Genomic DNA, 23,017 nt, shown 5'->3' with positions numbered 1-23,017 from the left:
TTGCTCGACTGGTAAATCAGCAAGTGGTACTAGTGATTTTCTGCAGAGGCAGTAGCAGCAGAAGAAGAGGAAGAAGAAACAGAAAAAAACAGAAGTAGCAACAAAAGCAGAAGCACAAGAAAAAGCATAAGCAATAGCCCAGTTGCAATGTAAGGTTCAACACAAATAACTAATAACACAAAGAATGATTTAAAAAATAGCAGCTACATTAAAGCAATGAAGAGGTGCAGGAGAAGATCATCTTAAATGGGAGACTAGCCAAATTTAATACTCTCTAAATTCTTTGTACATGTTGTCAGGTATATTTATTGCCCTTCGTATATAACCATTGTGTAACACAACTATATATTTGCATTTTTGAAGAGTTTCAGAGCCCATCACAGCACAGAAACAGCTTTAGTGAAGGTTACAAATGATCTTCTTATGGCCTCTGACAGTGGACTCATCTCTGTGTTATTGTCCTGCTAGACCTCAGCGCAGCGTTCAATACTGTTCGACCATAATATCCTATTAGAACAATTATAGCATACTGTATGTAATACAGGTACTGCGCTGCAGTGGTTTGTATCATATCTATCTAATAGACTCCAATTTGTTCATGTAAATGGAGAGTCCTCTTCACACACTAAGGTTAATTATGGAGTTCCACAGGGTTCAGTGCTAGGACCAATTCTGTTTGCATTATACATGCTTTCCTTAGGCAGTAGGGCTGTGCGATATGACCAAAATCTCATATCCCGATATTAAGACATCTATCGTCCGATAACGATATAAATCACAAAAATGTAACATTTTCTGTAAATTCTGTGAATCTCGGGCAGCTCGACTTGCTTGAAGTGTTTAAAGCTGGGCGTCGCGTACCTGGAGTCGAGTGTTTTAACTGATGCATGAAACTATACATTTTTAGACATAGGTTGTAACGGCCGCCGTTTTCTTTGTGAGTATTTATTACACAACGTGCTGCAGGGAAAAGCCTGTTCTAATGTTTGAGTCTAAGGTTTATTTTTTAGCACCTGACGGCTCTTTTTTGCTCCTCATCCATAAATACTCTGCATCTTTCGCGTGATTCGGTTTATTTTGAAAAGTCTCAACAGGATCTTGAGCTTTTTTGTGAAAGGTTTATGTGGAAAATAAACAAGCTATGGTTTTACCGTTGTTGTTGCTAACGACAATGCATAAAAACAAGTGCTTGTTTGTCTGTAGTGTGGTTATATTAAATATAAGAGAAAGAGAGAACTTTAAGAAATTAATATAGCCACTACAGTGACCATCAAAATAATGAAAAAATATTGCCGTAAACAGTTTATTTTGCGACACCACGAAACAAACGATAGCGTAAAATGCAACGATAGATGGTTTTATATCGTCATCCGATATATATTGTTATATCGAACAGCCCTATTAGGCAGTATCATCAGAAGACATAGCATACATTTTCACTGCTATGCAGATGGCAAAAAACTCTATCTATCCATGGAGCCAGATAACACACACCAATTAGTTAAACTGCAGGAATGTCTTCAAGACATAAAGACCTGGATGGCCGCTAACTTTCTGCTTCTTAATTCAGATAAAGCTGAGGTTATTTTACTCGGCCCTGAAAATCTTAGAAATATGGTATCTAACCTTGGCCTCCAGTAACACTGTGAGGAATCTTGGAGTCATTTTTGACCAGGATATGTCCTTCAATGCACATATTAAACAAATATGTAGGACTGCTTTCTTCCATTTGCGCAACATCTCTAAAATTAGAAATTTCCTGTCTCAGAGTGACGCTGAAAAATTAGTTCATGCATATTTCTAGGCTGGACCACTGTAATTCATTATTATCAGGATGTCCTAAAAACTCTCTGAAATGCCTTCAGTTAATCCAAAATACTGCAGCAAGAGTACTGACAGGGACTAGAAAGAGAGAGCATATTTCTCCTATATTGGCTTCCTGTTAAATCCAGAATTGAGTTCAAAATCCTGCTCCTCACATACAAGGTCTTAAATAATCAGGCCCCATCTTATCTTAATGACCTTGTAGTACCATATCACCCCATTAGAGCACTTCACTCTCGCACTGCAGGCGTACTTGTTGATCCTAGAGCATTTAAAAGTAGAATGTGAGGGAGAGCCTTTGGTTTTCAGGCCCCTCTTCTATGGAACCAGCTTCCAGTTTGGATTTGGGAGACAGACACTATCTCTACTTTTAAGATTAGGCTTAAAACTTTCCTTTTTGCTAAAGCATATAGTTAGGGCTGGACCAGGTGACCCTGAATCCTCCCTTAGTTATGCTGCAATAGACATAGGCTGCTGTAGGCAGACTCATACCCCTCCTAGGTGACTGAAAAAGAAAATGCATCAAATGACACCCATGATGCATTTTCCTTTTCAGTCACCTTTTTCACTCACTATGTGTTAATACACCTCTCTGCATTAAATCGCACTTGTTATTAATCTGTCTCTTCCACAGCATGTCTTCTATCCTGTCTTCCTTCTCTTACCCCAACCGATGGCCGCCCCTCCCTGAGCCTGGTTCTGCCGGAGGTTTCTTCCTGTTAAAAGGGAGTTTTTGCTCATAGGGGGTCATCTGATTGTTGGGTTTTTCTCTGTATGTATTATTGTAAGGTCTACCTTACAATATAAAGCGTCTTCAGCGTTATATGGCGTTATATGAATAAAATTGAATTGAACTTGAATTTTAAAATCACATAAATCATTTTGAGTTGCATAAAGGTCTTGGAGAAACAACATTTTGTTAAAATGTATAGTTGTCATTTAGAAGAATGACAATAAAACCCACTTTATACACAAGTTTTATTTGCTGCAGTTCTTAAAGTTTTGCCTAAAGAATTTACCTAAAGTTTATATTACAACTGCAACGATTAATTAAGTAACTCAAATAAGTCAATTACAAAAAATTCTCGACACAAATTCTTTGCTTCGATGCTTCATTTAATCCACGGCTCTGTAGCGTGCAGATGTGTTAAACAGTGTATACCTAAGTTTTTCACCCACATTTGTTATATTTCTAAAAACTGACCAGAAAATACAAACATATTTAGGAGCAGCGAATAAAAAGTGTAAATAACAAGTATGACAACATTAAGCCCACAGCCCCCAGTTTTAAACAGAAACACTGATAACACAACAGCAGCAGTGTTGATGACGCTGACAAAGTTTAATGTGAAAACTTCCAGATTAGATGGTGTGGGATAATGTTTGTGATCAAACGGATTAAAGATGCACTTCATGGCCCACGCTGAACAATGCCAGGTGTAAGAATTATGCCTTATGCCTGTTAGCAATTTTAAACATATAACAAAGGCTCCTAAAACTATAGTAGAGAACTTTAAAAATGAAATAAAGAATAGGAGAAATATTATAAGTTAATAACAATTCACCAGTTCAACTAATATCTGTCCACTTGTGAATACCAACTGCACCTTACTTGTAAACCGCATGTGTTTGTTATTTTCCTGTGTACATCATAAATCGTTGTCAATTTTACTTCCTGCATTAGTTTTCCATCCTTGATTGTATGCTGATTAATCTCACCAACTGTATATCTGGTTACTTCCTGATTTATTTTGAAATTTCTGTATGTCTTAGACCTAACTTAGTTACACTTCCAGCCTTTGCTTTGTTGCCCTACCATGCCTGTTTTCAGTTAGCCACTGGTCTTAGTATATACAGCTCCAGCTTTGCGCTAACCACTTGTCATCTGGTAAACTTGCTTAGTCAAGCTTCCCAGCATTCCTCATGATTTTGTTATTTTCCCTTGTGAACTTCTCATTTCCTTTTGGACAGCTCTATGGACTTTGCCTTTTGCCTACACCCTCCCAAACTGGATTTTACTCTGCCCATGTGTATCCTGCATTGGGTTCTCTTCCTGATTTTTACACTACGATCTGGCCAGTATGAACCCAGATGCTACTTTGTTTGCTGGGGAATTTTATGATTTTATCATTTACTCTAATCTGTCTTCATGGTGAATCGAAGAGAGCTCTTAATTGGTATCTTAAAAAGACTATACAGAGAGTAGTGTCTTTTTTGGCTGGTTATGTGGTCTTATGCTCCTAACCATCCAATGCTCTAGCCTTTCCAAGATGATAAGGTAAAACACTGGGTGGCTGAAATGACTGAAGCTTCCCTGCTCCAAAGCCCCATGGAAACTCAGCTGCCCAGCACTGCAAGTGGATAGACTGACTCGACTTGTACCTCTCCTGTTTCCACATCTGTCACTGGAAGTCTGTTCAGAAGGCAATCAATGGTTCCCATGCTCTTGTGTCATAGCCAGCTACTCATTCTTGAGTAAGTGAGGTGTCCCAACTGGCTTTCCTGTATTTAGGCAGCTCATTTGAACTCACCTAGTCATGATCTGATCTGATCCCCTGGCTAGGGCAAAGTTTCTTTTTTTGCATCAAAATTGGGATTTGTTCTAGAAAGTTATAAGCAAACTAACCCCTCTGAAAGGATTCTCAAAAATGTGGTTTTGGACAGCATCTTGTATGTCCTGTATCAATCAAGAACCCTATCACTGCAATGAAAAGTGATCCCTTCCTAATAATATGCCAAAAACACTTTAGAAACTCCCACCTGAAACTTAATTTTAGGTTACTTTGATATCAAAATGCCCAGCATCCACAATGACCAAGACACATCAACATTCATAGAAATAAGCTTCTATGACAGGGATGTCCAACTCCAAGCCTCAAGAGCCGGTTTCCTGCAGGTTTTAGATATCACCTTGGGTCAACAAACCTGAATCAAATGATTAGTTCATTACCAGGCCTCTGGAGAACTTCAAGACATGTTGAGGAGGCAATTTAGCCATTTAAATCAGCGGTGCTGGATAAAGGACACACGTAAAACCTGCAGGACACCGGCTCTTGAGGCCTGTAGTTGGACAGCCCAGTTCTATGGGAATTGTACTGAGTAGTGTAGACAAAATGGCATCAGCCCAATCTACTTCTATCAGGATAATGCTATTTTTAAACAAATATCCAACACTAGCAATGACAGATGTGTCTCACCAGAACAGATGTTTTCAGAACTTAACACAGCTCTTCTCACTATTACGACTAAAGGCATCATATAAACTATTCAGACTGTGTATGCCACTGCAGCGATCCTGAAGACATGTAGAGACATGTGGGTAGATCACACTTGCAGGTTGCACTATTTTTTTTTCTTTGCTTAGTTGACTAAGAAATTAGTTCCAAGGAATATCCCTAATTCTGAGAATGAGGATACGCTCACTTTTCTTAATTGCAGCAACCACATACTCACTCATTGCACATTTAAACACACAGGCTGTGTCCAAATTCAGGGGCCACATCCTTCAGAGGACCAAGCCTATGTAGACCAGGTCCTTACACATGAACACACACCACACACACTCCTCTTAATGTTTAAGAAATCAGTTACCAGTCTGATGAAGGGCTAACATTAAAAACATTGTAATTTCTAAAAGGGAAACCAATGAGTAGTTAATTTTAAAACACGTGTTTTTTCTTTTTTGAATATGAATGTGAGGTGGCCAGGTGTTGTGGCTGGAAAACAAGCTCAAACCATCACCCCCCTCTACCACGCTTAACAGTTGGTATGAGTATTGTATTTGTATTTGGTTTTCTCCAAAAGTGGTGCTGTTCATTGTGGACAGACATCTCAATTTTGGTTTTGTCTGTCAGAATGACATTGTTCCAAAAGTCTTGTGGCTGGATGAGATGCAAACCTAAGCCATGCTGTCATATTCCTTTTTGAGAGAAAAGGTTTTCATTTGGCAGCCCTTCCAAACAAGCCATACATGTTCAATTTCCTTCTTATTTTAACATACTGAGGCCTGTAGAGACTGAGATGTAGCTCCTGTGTTTTTTGCATTTTCTCAAAACAGTGCACACTCTACCCATGAGTTGAATTTACTAGGACACTGACTCTTAGGAAGATTGGTAGCTGTCTTGAATGTTTTCCACATGGGAATAGTCTTTCTAAAAATGGTTTTTAAAACCCTTCCCAGATTGGTGGTGAGCAACAGTTTCTCTAAGATCACTGATGATGTATTAGCATTGTGTTACACACCTATTTTTGCTTAGTTTTTTTCCAAAATAAATAATGACATTGTATGTCATGTGTTCAAGTTTTATTTACATAATTTCAGCACCTGGTAAGCACCAAATGAATTTTTTTTTATTATGTTCTCATATGTAAAACCTTAGAATTCACCTGGAGGTTGTTCGCCATACATGGATTAATGTTTCTGATGGATCAAATTATTGACAATTTGGCATAATACCAGCCAGTTTTACAGTTAGTGTGATGCCATCACAAGGTAAGCTCTGTTTCTTTTTATTCTTTATACATGTTTCATTTAATCATAAACAACCCAACAACATTAAGGTTTTGTGTGATTTTTAAATTAAGTAAGAGCTGTATTTTCTTCCAGTCTCCTCATTGGTGTGACTGAACTCCCCAGGCATCTCACACAGCCATGGGAATTGGCTTATGTCTAAAACAAATGATTTCTTGTGGACTAGTGGCTGCACATGTTGTCTTGACCAAATATGGCTGAGTTAAAACACTACACTCCAACCACGGCAACACATTGGAATGGAAGCAGGTTTCCTTAACTGGTGTGAGAATAGTCCACGATACAACTTCCAAAATGGGATTTTACTCTGTTACCTGAATTCTGTATGGCTGGTAGATTAGCTCAGATTACTACACAGCATGGCCTGAACCTTGAATACTGGAGGCCTTTCTTCATTTCTCTACAGCCCAGATCACAGTGTTTCACCAGTGTATAGTGGCTTGGCAGTTAAAAGTTAGCTTCAGCTACACATGTGAAGCTGGTTAATGAAAAAAATCCACACACACACAAGACATATAAGACTACATCAACTAACAAATAATCTGTTCAACTAAAAACAAACACAACACTCAGGAAGGCAAAGACAACAAGTCACAATAAGCTGAGTGATTGGATTTCTGTTTAGTTCCAGTTTACGTTTTGTTCTTACTTTTGTAAGACCTCATGATTCTCTATCTTTATCTCTTGCTCACTCGCCTCCACTTAAAATAGTTAGATTTTTACTTATTTATTTTTGCTGTGGTTGTGGTCAAAAATGTGCAGTGCACTGAGAGCATGCCATCTTGTGCATATATTAACTGTTCCCTTATATGTGTTCTGGTGTCAGATAGTTATTTATATTTTTTTTCTTTGCACTTCTTTTTTGAAAGGTAAGCATTGAATAAGCAACCTAACATGTAACAAAACTCCTTATTTAATGAACACAGGCTGATCTTTACAAGTTCAAAAAAGAAGGTGAAGCATTTACTGAAGACATTAATTTTCAGTGAATGATAAGCGTTTATTTATCCCAAAATTTGGGAAATTGTGTTACAGCAGCATGATATAAAAAAAATAGAATAATAGAATATCAAAATGTAAAGATGTAAAAATCTAATGAGATACAAGTTTAAACACAAAATGAAGCAGTTATTAATTTTTATAACATTCTTTCAATCAATTAATGTAATAAGCAATTTCACAGAGACAAAAATGCTTTTGTTCGGTTTTTAGTTTATTTATTTACTTATTTTAGGTGAGCCTGCCTTAAAATGTACAGCTCTTAATTCTTCCAGGCTAGTTTCTACAGGCCGTCCTTCAGCCTGTAGAAAGTACCCTTTGTTTTTTCCTTTATTGCTCGGTGGTTAGTAGACATATCTGCATCCAAATTCCTTCATTGTGTTGCACAACACATCACAGCGGTGTAAGAATTTACACCCAGAGGCGATATTTTTTCTTGTTCTAACAGCTGCACAACACGCCCAGGACACTTATGAGCGGCCTACAAAATGACTGTGATGAACTGAACTTGCATGCTGTAGGTCAAAAGGGGAACAATACAGCTGTTAACTCCTTTTAACTTTGACATTAAAACTATTTCATAGTATAAAGGTAACTTATATATATCTCATCAAAATGCGCGTATTGTAGGGAAGCATGAGAGGACAGCGACACGGCGCACAGAAAATTCAGATGTGTGTGCGTGTGTGTGAGAGAGAGAGAGGTGGTCTGTCTTTTGGCGCTTGATACTTTCGATTCGTCTCCCATTTGTGTGATTTAACTTCTGGGTTATCATATACACTACCGTTTATGCGCTCTCTACATTAGAAGGCCCAAATCTGCATACGTTTACTAATCTGTCTCGCTTCCATGTCGAGTCTGTGGTGACGTCAGGGACTTCGCGTTTTAAAAAAACGAAGAAAAAAGCTAGAAACTTTTCAAAGTTAGAAACATTCAGTCTGACCTGGGCGCGTTAATCCACTCCCGTCGACGGCCACTCAAACACGGAAAACAGAGCTGATTTAACGATCCTTAAATTAACTCCCGACAACAAATAAAGTTTTCCACCAGGGGAAAGGCCAGAAGACGACTTTTTCTCAGTTCCTCTCCCTATCCCTCGGCAGCGGCTTGCGAAAAACTCCACCCTGGCTCAGCGCGTCGACGCACAGAGGGGCGGTGTAGAGTTCGGGTACTGTTCTGCTGCAGGCGAATAACACTGAGGGTGTTTTCATACTCTTCTATTTTGTTTCCAAACTCTGTCTTGTTTTCAACACTAAACCAACTCAATTTGACTCTTAATGGCACGGACTGTGCTGGAGGAGACCGCGGAGACGTTCAGATCTGCTTTGTTAGGGTTTCCGGGTAGACAGACATGTTTCCTTCAAACGTTGGCCAGCTGCATTTGAAGTTGCCCAGGATGGTTCGGTGGGTGTGTCAAAAGTGTCAACATCGTCGTATTATAAAGCTGGTGTGCGCACGCAACGCTGGGGCCACATAACGGTAAAAGTGTCAGCTCCTCGAAACTTCAACCTATCTTACTTTTTCTTTGGCCTGAACACTGCTCGCATCCGGCTGTCATCACTGACAGTGACGGGACTGAAACCCAGTGTTTCTCTTCTGTAGCCCTCTTTTTAATGTTCTCTTTGATTAATAATTTTTTTAAAAGTTTTTAAAAAGCTACTATCTGCAATAAAAACAATAATAACAAATTAACATTCAAAAGAAGAAGAAAGGTGGAGAGGTACATATATTTTTAAAATTCTGTTGAAGTCTTGGGTGGCTTTCTGACTTGTCATTCCTTGTCTTACAAAGCTCTTGAACCTGCGACTTACTTTCTCACCATCTGCAAGGATATAAATATAAATTTTCAGATAAAAAAACAAAGATTATTTTTCTTTAAATAAATCTTAATCACATATTAAACACAGTTCGTTTGTCTCTTTATTATTATTGTGTTATTATAGTATTATAATATTATATTATGTTATGTTATTCAGTCAGTGTCAATGGTCACTCAGTATTAATTTGCTGTTTTTAGGGCAAGGTATATTTTCTGTGATTATTGCAAGACCTGTCTAATGTTCAAGCTTAATACAAATGTTCTGCAAATTAATATTAATTAAAAAAGATGAGAACTGTAAAAACAGATTCTGTATACATACTAAATGCTTCAGTATGCAACTCTGCAAAGCAAGTACTAGTGGTGAATTAAGTTTAGTGAAATGTTATTTAAAATCAGTGAAGGAAAATGGATAGATGGCTATTTCTTCTGTCAAATAAGCAACTTACTAAAACAAATTAGTCATCTATTTTGCCACCTAAACAGACATTTTGTGTTCTTTTATGGTAAGTTATTTTGGATAGATGTACAGAAATAACAGAAAATTACCGTTGTGTAAAAACATAGACATTTTCCATCATTTTAAAGCAGTTTTACTGCTTTAAGTAACCCGAGATCTTGTATATTTCTGCATACGTTTTATTTTAATTCAAAGCTATTTACACATGTAAAAACAATTACATTAGCATTGTTACCATGCACACTCAACATCATGGGTGAGTAGAGTTAGTTTAACAGCTTAATAATTAGCTGACAATTCTGTTAACTACAGTGTTGCAGTTAGTAGTTAGAGGATTTAAAATATAATAACTCTCCTTATTATTTGAAAAAAAAAAAAAAATCCAGGAAATATTGGCAATTTAGAATCTAATCAAAAACTAGATTCTTGAAAGCCTCTAATAGACAACAGCATTGTTGTATCTATTCTAAATTTAATGCCACATAAATGATGCACAATAAATCCCACATCCCGTTTAGTTGTGATCCTTGCAAAATCATAATCACAAATTCCTTAATCTATTAAAGAGGGAGACACATTGTTTTCCGCAGTGTGAAGTATATACCGGTATGAGGCGGGAAAACATTAGCTGTTTCCACCTATTAGAACAGGATAACAGTATGTTTGCATTTTAATCTGAACTTAACTTAAGATGTTTTTAGTCTTTTAGTTAATCAGTCTATCCCAGCCTCTCCTAGGGCAAAAGGTGGGGTATACCCTGGACAGGTCGCCTGCACATCACAGGGCTAACAGAGACTGAGAACCATTCACACCCATCACCGCAAGCCTTTGGACTGTGGGAGGAAGCTGGAGCACCCAGAAAGAACTGACGCAAACACAGGGATGGGCCTAAGGTGAGGCAACAGTGCTAACCATAGCACCACTATGCTGCCCACAACAATCCAATTCTGATAACTAACCTAATTATGAGAAATTTAATGGTGTGTGTTCATTACATTTCCAAAGCATTTCAAAAACAAAAAATCATACCACCAATAAAATATGGTGGGGGTAGTGTGATGGTGCCATGTTGAAACTGTATTTTCTGTTTCCTTGTGTTATCTTTGTCTAATATTTAAATGTGTTTGATTTGAAACATTTAAGTGTAACAAACAATTGAAAAAGAGGAAATCAGAAAGGCAACCCCCTTTTTTATATCACTTTATGTTCAATTTCTCAAGCACTTTGATATATAAATAGTCAAATGATGACAAATATGAGGATGATGGTAGATTTATCAACTCAATTTATGCCAATCTAATGTATGTATGTGTAAGGCAGTGACTGGAATACATATGTAGTCACCCTCATTCTACAGGAATAATAAAGGATTCTTCCATGTTTTGTATAAGTATGACAAGCAGCTACAGGAAATTTCTGATGGAAGTTCCTGCTTCTACGAGGTTGTCAAACTACAAGTTACTGAAATGAAATTGTTTGGCTGCTTTCTGCTTGCACTGTTTGCAACAGAAACCTAAAAGTACACATGTAAATTTGTGTAAATTTAACAACTAAATTTAATTAGAAGATCAGACTGCACTTTCAAGAATGATAGGATAAATTACTCAAATTCAAGAGGGTTTACAAAGGATTTCTAGCAGCTGTTTGTACGGTACCTATATTTTTTTCCCCCTGAAACACCGATTAGATTGGATGAATGTAAATTTCAGATTTCTTAAAAAGGGCCACATCACAAGAAGAAAACCTTGCAGGCACTGGCTATAATGTTTCCATGACATTTTTAAATAATCTTCTTTCCCCTTTTTGTTTCCTGTAATAAAGTGAACTGTTTCTGTACACATAGAGGCAATAAATAACTTGCTTGCTATTTACTTCTGTAAGTGAACAGAACAGGTTTAGAAAATGACAATGAATGACAATGCAACCAATGACCTTACCCAGTTTAATGAATTAGACTGCAAATATGAAGTTTCAGCTAAAGTTCCCTCTGTCCAAGAACATGTCTTTTCTTGTCTGACCAGTTTCTCAAATTCACACAAAGTTCTTTTAAAAATGGAAAATTAGAAGCCATAGACAGTTTGATATTTTTGATTTATTTATCAGTGAAATGTTTAACACTATTAAACATTTTCTTACAATAACCCCTCAATAAATTGATTGGTGTTTCAACAAAATAAAACCAGGTATGTGTTACAAAGTATACAGTATGCTACAGTGCATATTTTCTTTTTTTTTTTCTTTTTACAGATTTACATTGGGTTTTAGATATTTGGCTCCCGGAATCAGAAGTTTAAAGATAACACACCATTTGCCTACTGGAAAAAGCTCCTCTTTATATAGCATCATTTTGCCTCTTGTGTTGAACTGTTCTGGTTTATGATGACCAAGTGACCTAGTAAAGTCAGCACCTCCATCATATGCTGTGACAGCAGTACAATTTTAAATCATAAAAACAGGTGACACATACTCTTCGTTCTGTTTCATTAGAGGAAAACCTGAAGTCACATCATCACTGGTTGGCAGCTGTCAGAATCAATCATGCTATGTCTATGTCTGTTTATGGTTCTCCCAAATATAGCTGTTCATGAAATATAAAAGTTGAAATAAAGGATAACTAAAATAAAATATTGTGATAACAGACTCTGCTCAGGTTTACTGTCCTGCAGTAACACACGAAGACAAGGGGACTCCAGCTGTTTGTAGTCCTCCACTAATGGAGATTTAATCATAATTTTGCACGGCACAGCACTTTCTGTTGCTGATCTCTGATCTGATCTCTATTGTCTCGCATAGTTTCCAAACTGCTGGAACTTTATAATTCTCCAAGTAAGTGCAGAGTACTTTCAGTTGCTGACGGCTCTTTCAGAGCCAGCCGTGGCTGCAGGCATACGAGGCATCTTCTTTACTGGACTTGGGATGTGCTGAAAGAAGAAAAAATAATCAACATCATGAAACAATTCATTACTGTCCATATATTGCATTTTGACAAGTTAGAGCCCTCTGATTATATGGGAGAAGAAATGCTGCATGTGCAGGGGGATTCTTTCGTAGATGGGGAAAAGGGCTTCAGTATCTTGTCTAGGTACACCAAGACATGCAGAGAGAATGCTGACAAGCTTTCTCTTCTGAATCACAGGTGCCTCCACATTTATGTTTTACATAAACCGTCATCCATCCAAGTGCCCAGGAACACTTTTCAGGAAGCCAAATGGTTCCTTCAGACCACTGCTTGTTTGCATTTCCACTGAGAAAAAGAACCATCTGACCAGTTTAAATCTGAGATGACAAGTGTGGTAGTGTGATAGAATGCCACCAGTGGAATTTCTTTCCCATTCCACAGTACTCTCTTAGTTGTATTAAAACAAAGTGGAAGTGATTAGGAATGACAGCCACCAAGCGGTACGCCGTGTAAATACCTGAGGATGCTGAGGTGCAGAGTTTGCAACATTCTGCAGAGTCAACACCTCCAAACTTCCTGTGGAAATTAGCTCAAGGACAATGTGCAAAGAGCTTCGTGGAACGCATATCCCTGGATGAAAACTTATCCAACCCTTTCACCACCAAGTGCAATGCAAAGCAGATCATTTGTTAGAGCAGCTGAGACATGTTCTCTCCAGTTACAAATCACGACTCTCTGTTTGGCAATTCAATGGACAAGTCTGGGTTTGGCTGTTGCCAAAAGAACTATTAATGTATTGGGGATTATGGTGTGGGGTTGTTTTTCGGGAAGGGCTCAGCTCCTTAGTTCTAATGAGAGGAACTCTTAATGATTCAGCATCCAAGACATTTTGGACAATTTGATGCTCCCAACTTTTAGAGACCAGTTTGGGGAGCCCCTCTTCCTGTTCCGACATGACTGCACACCAGTGTACAAAGCCATGTCCATAAAGACATGGATGAGGGAATTTGGTGTCAAAGAACTTGACTGAGTCCTGATCTCAAACCTATAGAACACCTTTGGGATGAATTAAAGAGGTGACCATGAGCCAGGCCTTCTCACCCAACAGCAATGTCTGACCTCAAGAATGCAATTCTGGAAAGGGAAGTGTCTAATGGAGGCTCCTGCCACAAATAGTGGACTGACATTACATTAAACTAGATGGATTAAGAATGGGATGTCATTTAAATTCATATGCATGTGAAGGCAGACAAACAAATGCCTTTGGCAATATAGCGTATAGGGATGTGCATGACTAGACAACTACAGGAGTAATCGTCACTACTGTCACTAGTCGGTACCAGATGTACTAGTTGTTTAATGTAATTGTTTTCAATTGATGCCAAATATCAGTAAATTGTTGTCTTCTAAATGCTATCTACCACCAGGTGGAGCTGCTGCTCTGAGATTGTTGTTGACAAACCCCATAAATCTCTTAATCTCACTTGATCTTTTTGTTGACAAGATTATTGTGTGTTTTGTAAAGCATTCACACTACTGAGTTCCTGTTTCTCTTTATTCTTTACTATTCTTCTTCTTCTAGTTGTTAGTTCTTTTTCTAAATGTAAAAGAATGAGATTGCTGATACCAGCTGTGGAAACGAGCTGTCTCTGCAAGGTGGATGGGCTTTCCCTTAGAACAGGCTGAGGAGTTCAGTCATTCAGGAAAGGTTTAGAGCACAGCAGCTACAAAAGAAGACAGTTGAGGTGGTCGCCTCCTGAATAAAGTGTTGCAACACCAGCTGGGCTTGTCATACCGAGGAGGAAGACCCGTGCTAGACTCAGCCTCAGAACACGTTGGAGAGATGACATCTACCGACTGGCCTGGGAATGCTACAGTGTTCCCCCAGATAAGCTGGAAGAGGTGGTTCTCTGTTTAGCCTGCAGCCCCTACAACCCGAATATAGCTAAATTATATAAAATAGCTGGGTGATTTCATCCATTCATCCATCCACTCTCTTCCACTTATCCTTATCATAGTCGTAGGGAGGCTGGAGCCTATTCCAGCTACCATAGGGCAAGAGGTTGGGTACACCCTGGGTGGATCGCCAGGGATGACAGACATTCGTACTCGCATTCACACCTATGGCCAATTTAGATTCACCAATTAAAAGTTTTATACTCTTACTAAGCATGTGGACTCTTACATGCCCACCATGTCATTTGTTTCTATAAGGGACTGCTCATATAGTCATTTACAGATTAAAAAAAAAAAATACTGTTACAGAATTCATTTTGTCTATATGAAAGATAGAAAACTGCCCAAATATTTATTCCTCCTGTACCTCTGTGGCACTGCTTGAGCGAACCCGTTCTGATTCTGCTGGCAGGTCATCATCCAGAGGTCTGCGGGCATATTCCCTGCGGTGTTTGTCATCCACTCGCGTCAAGTACCATGTACCTGGGAACAGATCCTCAACAGAGCCTTGTGGGACATAGTTGGCTGTATGGAAAAAAAAAGTGATCAGTGTAAACAAGCCATTATTCCAAATACCAGTCTAGTTGTGTGTGTGAATAACTCAGTGAGCGTTTTAGCCAAACCAGCTTATTTTACTGAGGCAAGACTCTGACAAGTTAAAGACTTTCCATTGAAGTACTCTTCAGATGTGTGAATTTGAAAGCAAAGTCAGGGTACACTGTCTTACATTTACCTGGGGTGTGAATCTTCTATTTTTGTTTTTGACTTAAATCAGTCAATCAAGATTTGCTAATCATGTTTCTTTGTGCAGAATAATATATAAATAACCAAGTAACATTTTATATTAGGGCACAGCAAAAGCCGTTGTGAAGCTCTTTAATTATATTAGAACAAGAATCACATACTTGTCATTACTGTAAACATCACAATTAACATTTTCTATTTGTGCTTACATGAACGCTATTTTGTGCGTTTGTGACAGCTCTTAGTGTCCTTGCTGTCAGAAATATGGATAAATAATAACCAAGCAACAAAAGCGAGGTCATACCCAAGTGGTGTGTGTCTTCTCGCAGCTTCATATTCTCAGAGAAAAGAGCTGGCGAAACTTTCTTCCTCGAGTCCAGTCTTGTCTTCAGGTCGCTTAGGCTCAATACAAGTTTGTCCAGACTAGATCCTGACACAGACAACCAACCAGAAATGAACTACAGTTTCTTTCTACTGTTTTTAATGGCAAAAGTTTGCAATTTTACTTATGTCACACAAGTCAATTGTAAAATATATGACTTACCAGGGATATGGTCCTGTGTCACTCTGAGAGAATACAGTGTAGCAGCAAATCCTGAACCATAGGAGAAAACTCCAATCCTTTGTCCTGCCATTTGTGATGGTGTGTGTCTACAACAGAGGCAACAAATATATATATATATATATATATTTTTTTACATACATACTGGATGAGTAAAACTAGTCCCAAATAAATAGTAATCTTAGCAGGACAAGCATTTCAAATCAAGGACAAGGATCCAAAGAGACTCTTGATGTTAGTGTTGTGGAATCAGTATGGATTCAGGACTTCTATGTGATCGGTTCAGCCTTTATTATTCAGGCAGTTGAGAAGTGGACTATAACATGGATTTAAAAAAAAAAAAAAAAAGAAGAAAAGAAAATTGTGCGCTCCCGCTCACACACACACACACACACAAAGCCTAACACAAAATTTTGAGCACAGCCCACAGAATTTTAATTATGCCTCAAGTCTGAGTGGATTTTGTCTTTTTTGCCTTGACTAGATAGTGCAGTGAAGAGCAGACAGGAAGGTGGGGAAAGACATGCAGCAAAGAGCTCAGACTGGAGTTGAACCCAGGACATTACTTTAAAACTTGCAGCATATGTTCATCTGCTCCAGCTGACCGCTAAACTATTGCACCCATGTGTTGCTGCCTTTAATTTATTTATTATAGGTTAATCCAGGCTTTGACTTCAACCTTCTTAAGCACATGATTCAAACTAATGTTTGACCTCAGTGGACAAATAAATGCAAAAGGAAGAAAAGACAATGAGACATACTGTGCAATAAGTGATGCCAGGCAGCCATAGACAGAGGGGGTGTACATGTTTCCATTCTGGTTGGAGATTAGCAGGGATGCCTTGGTCTTCCTCTCAAACATATCTGTACTGGCCTTCATGAATGCCTTCTCCACATCCCGGTCAAAGTAGGTATCCTCTGGCTGTACATCTCTGCAACACACAATGAGTCAGAAAACTACTACAAGTGCTTTTCCCCCTTTGTGTTTGTATAAAAGTACAAATGATGAAAATGTCTAAATATGTCCAAAACTAGCAATTACACTTGAGCTTACGACTTTAAAACAAACTATCTGGCCAGGTGCTTTACTTTGAGAGTACCTGAAGGCTTCGAGACCTGTGAAGGGTCCGGTCTCAGTGTTTGGGCTGGGGTGGTTCAGAAAGTCATTCAGCATCAGTCTTGCCAATGACTTCTGTACCAGCTTGCAATAAGGAGAGTGGAAGACTAAAAAGCCAAAGTCCTCCAGGCTGAAGCTCTTATCTGAACCCTCTGTTAGAAAATATAATGATTAAAGACACCATGTGAAAAAATTAATTTACTGAATGACGCAATGGTTATCTTGTGTGTAGCTCAAGCAGTACTACCACACTAGGCTACATACGGCACAGGTGTAAATGACAGTTTGAAATGATAGATAAGAGTTTCACTCAAACCAACACTTCTCTTGAACATGTTTTTTCTACATACAACTCAAATCTTGTTGCACTTCTTCCTAGCTCAGCATAAATTCCTACTAGTTTTTAGGGCTTGATTTAGATTCTTTGTGACTTCGGTTCAAAATCAAAACAGATTGTTCAATAAAAAGAAAGGGGCAGCTAAGAGCTTTTGGCTCTTACTCCAATTTACAGACCCCATACCACAGAGCAGTTTATACCAAACCGCTGACCTTGAGAGAAAACCAAAGTAGTAATTTTTCTGGCCAAGGTGTGTGTGTGTACTGGTTTTTCCTATTTGGGGGGGTCCAAAATACGAAATTTACTATTCTTTGGGACCAACAGGCCTGATGGGGACCAAAATCCATGTCCCCATGAGTTTGAAGACTCAAAATGTGGTTTTAGTGTCAAGGTTACAATTGCGTTATGGTTAAGGTTTAGGGTAAGGATTAGGCATTCATTTTTGATGGTTAGGGTTAGGGTTAGGGTAAGCGGCTAGGGAAAGCATAATGTCAATGAGATGTCCTCACAAGGATAGCAAACCAGACATGTGTGTGTCTTTCTATATACTACCAACCTCGTTGCCACTGTGCATGGATTTTGTTGCGGTACACAGAGTAGCAGCGGTCCAAGGCACTCAGGTAGCACTGTATCGACAGCTTGCCATCTACAACAGGATACTCTGACACCATGTCTGGCTTATAGAAGTCATATGCATGCTGCATGTGGGTTCCCCGTAGGCCTGTATATTAAAAACAACAACTTCAGTCATTCCCTCATTTTACCACAAATGTCAAAAGACATATGTTCAGACACATTTTGTGCGATGCTCATTTAAAACGTTGCACGACTGAGGTCATTTCTGGATACATTTTATCTACTAACAGATTTAACACAGTCCTACTGGTGTATCCATTACAAGTGCTTATATCATAACTCATCTGAGCAGAAATAAACTTTTTTCCAAAAATGTATAATTTCTTTCTCAAAAGCTCTGTCTCAGAGACTGAGCATAAGAAACAAAGCTATCAATTAACTGACCTCGCTCAAAGGCCAGAGGAGCATTAGGCCCAATCAGGATGGCCACAGCACCAGCCCCCCCTGTAGGCCGGGCGCTTCCTGTGGCATAGACAGCAATGTCCCCTGCTACCACCAAAGCATAACGTCCTGCAGAGAAGAAATACAAGGAGCAGGAAATCACTAAGGCATTCTTTTTAGAAAAACAGAAGCTGCTTCAGGTACACTCAACACAGACTACACCAAAAAGACACACACATAAGATAAGATAAGATAAGATAAGATAAGATAAGATAAGATAAGATAAGATAAGATAACCTTTATTAGTCCCACACGTGGGAAATTTGTTTTGTCACAGCAGGAAGTGGACATTGCAAAAGTTATGAAGCAAAAATTAGAATACAATAAGAATAAATACAGTACACAACTGTACAGAATAGAATAAAATACTATATACAGTAGAATAAAATAGAATAAAATATACAATAAGATAAAAATAGAATACAAATGCTATATACAACTGAGTAAAAATACCTACATACCCCACATACTGCATATACAAGTCTATCTACTTAAGTTTTCATGCATAATATAATGTTTTAACTTTATTAAAACTTTATTTATACAGGTAATCCCGCTGAGACTTAGTGTCTCATTTACAAGAGAGATATGTTTGAGTCAGCATGTCACTAAACACTGGTGAAGAGATTTAAAAAAAAAAAGCCACTGTGGCTTTTCAAAAAGCTTACATGTGTTATATTTTGGGCGCTATGACTGCACACAGAGTCGATTCTAGACCTTTCTTCTCAAGTTGAGAACCCAGAGCGTTCATTCAGCACTTTTGTGTAACAGTCACATGATCGCACGACGGACACATCTGAGGAAACTGTTCAATTCACCAAGCTTCTGATTGGTAGACGCCCTGCTCACTCACCTAAGCCACAGCTCACTAACACACAATGATTTGTGAAATATGAAGAACTTGTAACACTAATAAGTGAACATTCATGAAATTACATTGCTGCATGACTTGCTGGGTAATGCTGAGTAATTATGCTTAACTGAAAGACTTTTCTTAAGTGGACTGGGATGATAACTATAGCAGTGCAATGCACTTTGGAGACTACTTAAGTTATTAAACAAAAAATGGAAACCACTCTGGAGCTCCAGCATTTCAAATGTTTACATTTTGTGGATTTCTTTGGTTTATCTAATTGTAAAATTTAACCTTTTGGGGCTTAGAGAAGTCAGCTTTGACTGGAAAACATGAGATATTTCTGGTAATTTTTGATATAAACAAAAGCAGCTTAACATTAACAAAAGCTTACTCACCATCCCATGAGCTGGATTCCACCCAGTTGACAGCGTTGAAGAGTGCAGCTGTACCACCATAGCAAGCATTTGTGGTGTCAATTCCTTCCACATCTGTATTGCCTGAGTTCTCAAATAGCTGCATGAGGGCTGTCTTGACAGACTTGGACTTGTCAATGATGGTTTCAGTACCAACTTCCAGTCGACCAATGCTGTTGTAGGATAGAGCATTCTTCTCCATCAACCTCTGGACCACAGTCAGGCAGAGAGAATTTATATCCTCACGGTCTGAACAAAAGCCCATGCGAGCTTGGCCCAAGCCCACGGTGTATTTACCAGCGGGCACACCATCAAACTCCTCCAACTCAGTCTGGTCCACATATTGGGATGGGAAGTACAGTTCTAAGGCAATGATACCCACATCTTTAGGCCATGGTCCCAGGTAACTAACTGGGGCTGAGCCAGGCATCCTGAACAAATTAGGGGATAAGAAGGGGTTTTATATTAAACATTATATTAATAACACACAGATAACACATAAAAACAGATATGCTCTTAGTTTCCAAGCACACCAATTTTTAAAAATGTCAATAAACAGGGTGGATGGATACATACAGGAGTTAATTTATACTGATAATTTGTTAAACAAAATAAGGATTTGATCATATATGTTAAGTAGCTATATGCAGCAGTTCCAGTATCTACATCTGTGAGTATGCAGTTTTGGATTCACTCTCTGATGGTGAAATCTGAATCACTCTAACACAAGTTAAATCAGTAGGTTAGTAAATGGCACAATTTTAATGTTTTTATAGAAAATATGGAAAAATCCATATGTTAAGTATCACCATTCAGCCTTAAAATACTGGCATATGACCAGCCCCATTGACAGGTAAGTACTTGGTTATATCTCATTCAAATCAGTTTTATTTATATAGCACCAAATTACAGCAACATTTACCTCAACAGGCTTCAGACTAAAATACCCTACACTAACAGATGCTGATGATGAAAAGGGATAAAATTGGTTGTATAAGGGTTGAAAATGTATAGCCAAAATAAACTAATATAACAATATTACTTATGCACAGGCATCAGCACCGAAACCTTTACAGCTGCATAATTATGGGGGTACATTTTATTTAATTACAACAACGTCGCAGAGCACGAGTCATTACAGGCTAATAATCATAAACGATAAAATCCAACTCTCAAACTGTATGCTAGTTTGAGACTTATTAGAAAGTATTTAGAAAGCACAAAAAGTAATACTAGAAAAGAACAGTGTACTGATATTAGTCTATTTACTGTTTACTGATGATCTCTTTACTAATAATCTGACAGATAACGTTAGCCGACTTGCTGCGATTACGGGTGGCATTGCTAGCAACCACGTTAGCTAAGAGAACAGCAAATGTGATATACTTGCTACAGCTGTCCTGATTCTATGACCTTCTTTCTTTCCTTGACTTTTACATAAATATCATCAAATATTGACATATACTGTCACTCCACATGCATATTAAGCCGGTAAGATTAGCTAGTCAAAAGGTCGGCCCAGCAGATTTTCAGAACCAAATCTATCTGGCTTATCTTAAAGTGGAGGACACATTTCTGGAGCTGCCCATAACTATATATTTCCTTTTATACCATTCAGAATACGTACCTAAACGGCTACATAGAACTAGACGGGGACCAGATAAGTACAGTGGGCAACAAAATTGGGTGAAAGGGCAACGGCAACTGGATTTCCTGGAACTTGAGCAGTGCATGCCTGGGAGCCAAAGTATAGTCTACCACACTGAGTTAACGGGACACTTGCGTATGAAAATATGTTGTTTTCATTAAAAAAATGAAATTAAAAAAATTAAAAAGTAACTAGTTGGATGACATTCTTATGCAGGGCACATACTTTGATAGATCACAGTACGGACTACAAGCGTTTCTTCGGACAGTTTGCTAGTCGGAAGAATACAGCTGACGGACCAACTGAGGTGTATATATTTATATATGCACTCACTGTCATAAACCTGTACTAAAGGGTCTGACTCGCCATGTCTGCTTCAGTGTTAACATTCTTACATTAACTAAAACATCTATTTATGTGTGTGTATGTGTGTGTGTGTGTGTGTGTGTGCTCACATAATAACGATTCTTCATTCTCATGTGAAAATCAGATTAACAGCAACGCACAATAAATTTCTCTTGTGTTTTCTTCATAACTGAACATGTGTAGCTGCAGGATATTCGTAGCGATTCTCACCTGTATGTAGTCAACTTCAGTGATGAAGGTTATTCTCTTCGGCGTTTCTTATATCCAGCTCAGCAACCTCTAGTAGTCAAGTAGAGGTGTATTTATATCAGACAGTGACGAGGCAGCGTAACCTCAGTACTACAGCACCTGGCTTCCTGTCCAATCACAGCTCACAGGCACGATGCGGCGCTACGAACCCCCTGAAAGCTCCCAACCAATCGGAGAATACCAATCACAACCACGCATCACGGCCGTATTTGCTGTCCAATAGTATGACATGCATGATGTCTGGTGAGAAAGAAAGAGCCAATCAGGTTGCACAAATAATTCCTGGCGCGGTAGTGTGTAGCACTTGTAGTACAGAGCACCATGGTTATGAAAAATTGTAGCGGTCATAATTTCTGGTGAGTATCAATAGTTGCCAGGTGTTTTATACTGCAAAAACAATGTGAATTACAATAACATTATATACACATTACTTGTGCTAAAACTATATTAATCACTAATCAATAGGCTTCTAGACTACCTTTTTATATTTTAACCTCCTGAGACCCGAACTCTTCCACGGCATACATTTTTAATGTCTCTTTGATATTTGGGCTGATTGGGACCTGATGAATGTAAAAACAAAGAATTACCAGATTTTTTATTTTTTTTTTTTACCTAATTTTTGTTTATAAGAAAAATGAGAGCCACATATGAGGATATTCGTTTAAAATTTTGATAGTATAATGTCCTCGTAATTAGATATAAGGCCCCTGTAGAGCAAAATTGAGTATTTTGGTCTAAATAAACCAAAATATGATGTCCACATATGTGGATGCCAGGTCCTAGGAGGTTAATTATGACAGGAAAATAATCAAAAGATGAAAGATAAAAGTAACCCCCTAATTGCAGAATGGACTAGAGTTAGTGGTCTGTACAAGTCATATGCGTTTTACATGCATATATACATGGAGATGTGTATAATTATATGATGAAATAATCTTCCAAGCAACATTTTAACACTGCAGCTAAGCCATAACGTCCATAATAGCTATATGTTAAATCTGCTTGCCAACTAGTTACTACAGGTTTCCAAATGATAACCAGAGTGACTGTTATTTACTTTATTTTACCATTTTTCTGTGAAAAAACGAATAAACAAGCAAAATTAATTCGGTAAAAACACCACCACTTTAAGATGAGAATGAACACCATTACACTTC

The 23,017-nt window shown here is 38.2% G+C and overlaps 2 protein-coding genes across 5 annotated transcripts in view; both read right to left on the bottom strand.

Annotated features, from left to right (window-relative positions):
- Positions 1–8,742, bottom strand: part of tln1 (talin 1) — a 57,604-nt gene extending 48,862 nt beyond the window's left edge. For 2 of the 3 annotated variants that reach the window (XM_040048661.1, XM_040048662.1), the window contains exon 1: positions 8,298–8,740. The gene's annotated coding sequence lies outside the window, so the exon portion shown is untranslated. Of the gene's footprint in view, positions 1–8,297 lie in introns of all 3 variants that reach the window. The other variant, XM_040048663.1, reaches the window with a different exon arrangement.
- A 2,965-nt stretch (positions 8,743–11,707) lies between these two features.
- hmgcs1 (3-hydroxy-3-methylglutaryl-CoA synthase 1 (soluble)) lies at positions 11,708–21,958 on the bottom strand. Of its 2 annotated transcripts, none has more exons than XM_040048666.1 (10): positions 21,819–21,958; positions 19,577–20,025; positions 18,269–18,394; positions 17,805–17,969; positions 16,895–17,063; positions 16,556–16,726; positions 15,777–15,883; positions 15,537–15,662; positions 14,856–15,013; positions 11,708–12,554 (listed from the first exon to the last, which is right to left on the bottom strand). In XM_040048666.1, the coding sequence occupies exons 2-10, from the start codon at positions 20,022–20,024 to the stop codon at positions 12,477–12,479; spliced, it is 1,548 nt and encodes a 515-aa protein (XP_039904600.1). In that variant the 5' UTR covers position 20,025; positions 21,819–21,958; the 3' UTR covers positions 11,708–12,476. The 2 variants fall into 2 exon arrangements, with proteins under 2 accessions (XP_039904600.1, XP_039904601.1); XM_040048667.1 differs by lacking the exon at positions 21,819–21,958 and adding an exon at positions 21,222–21,367.
- Positions 21,959–23,017: the final 1,059 nt, after the last annotated feature.

The sequence above is a fragment of the Simochromis diagramma genome, unplaced genomic scaffold (assembly GCF_900408965.1).
Source record: "Simochromis diagramma unplaced genomic scaffold, fSimDia1.1 OVJJ01000683.1, whole genome shotgun sequence".
Lineage (NCBI taxonomy): Eukaryota > Metazoa > Chordata > Actinopteri > Cichliformes > Cichlidae > Simochromis > Simochromis diagramma.
This window is presented reverse-complemented; position numbering and strand designations above follow the sequence as displayed.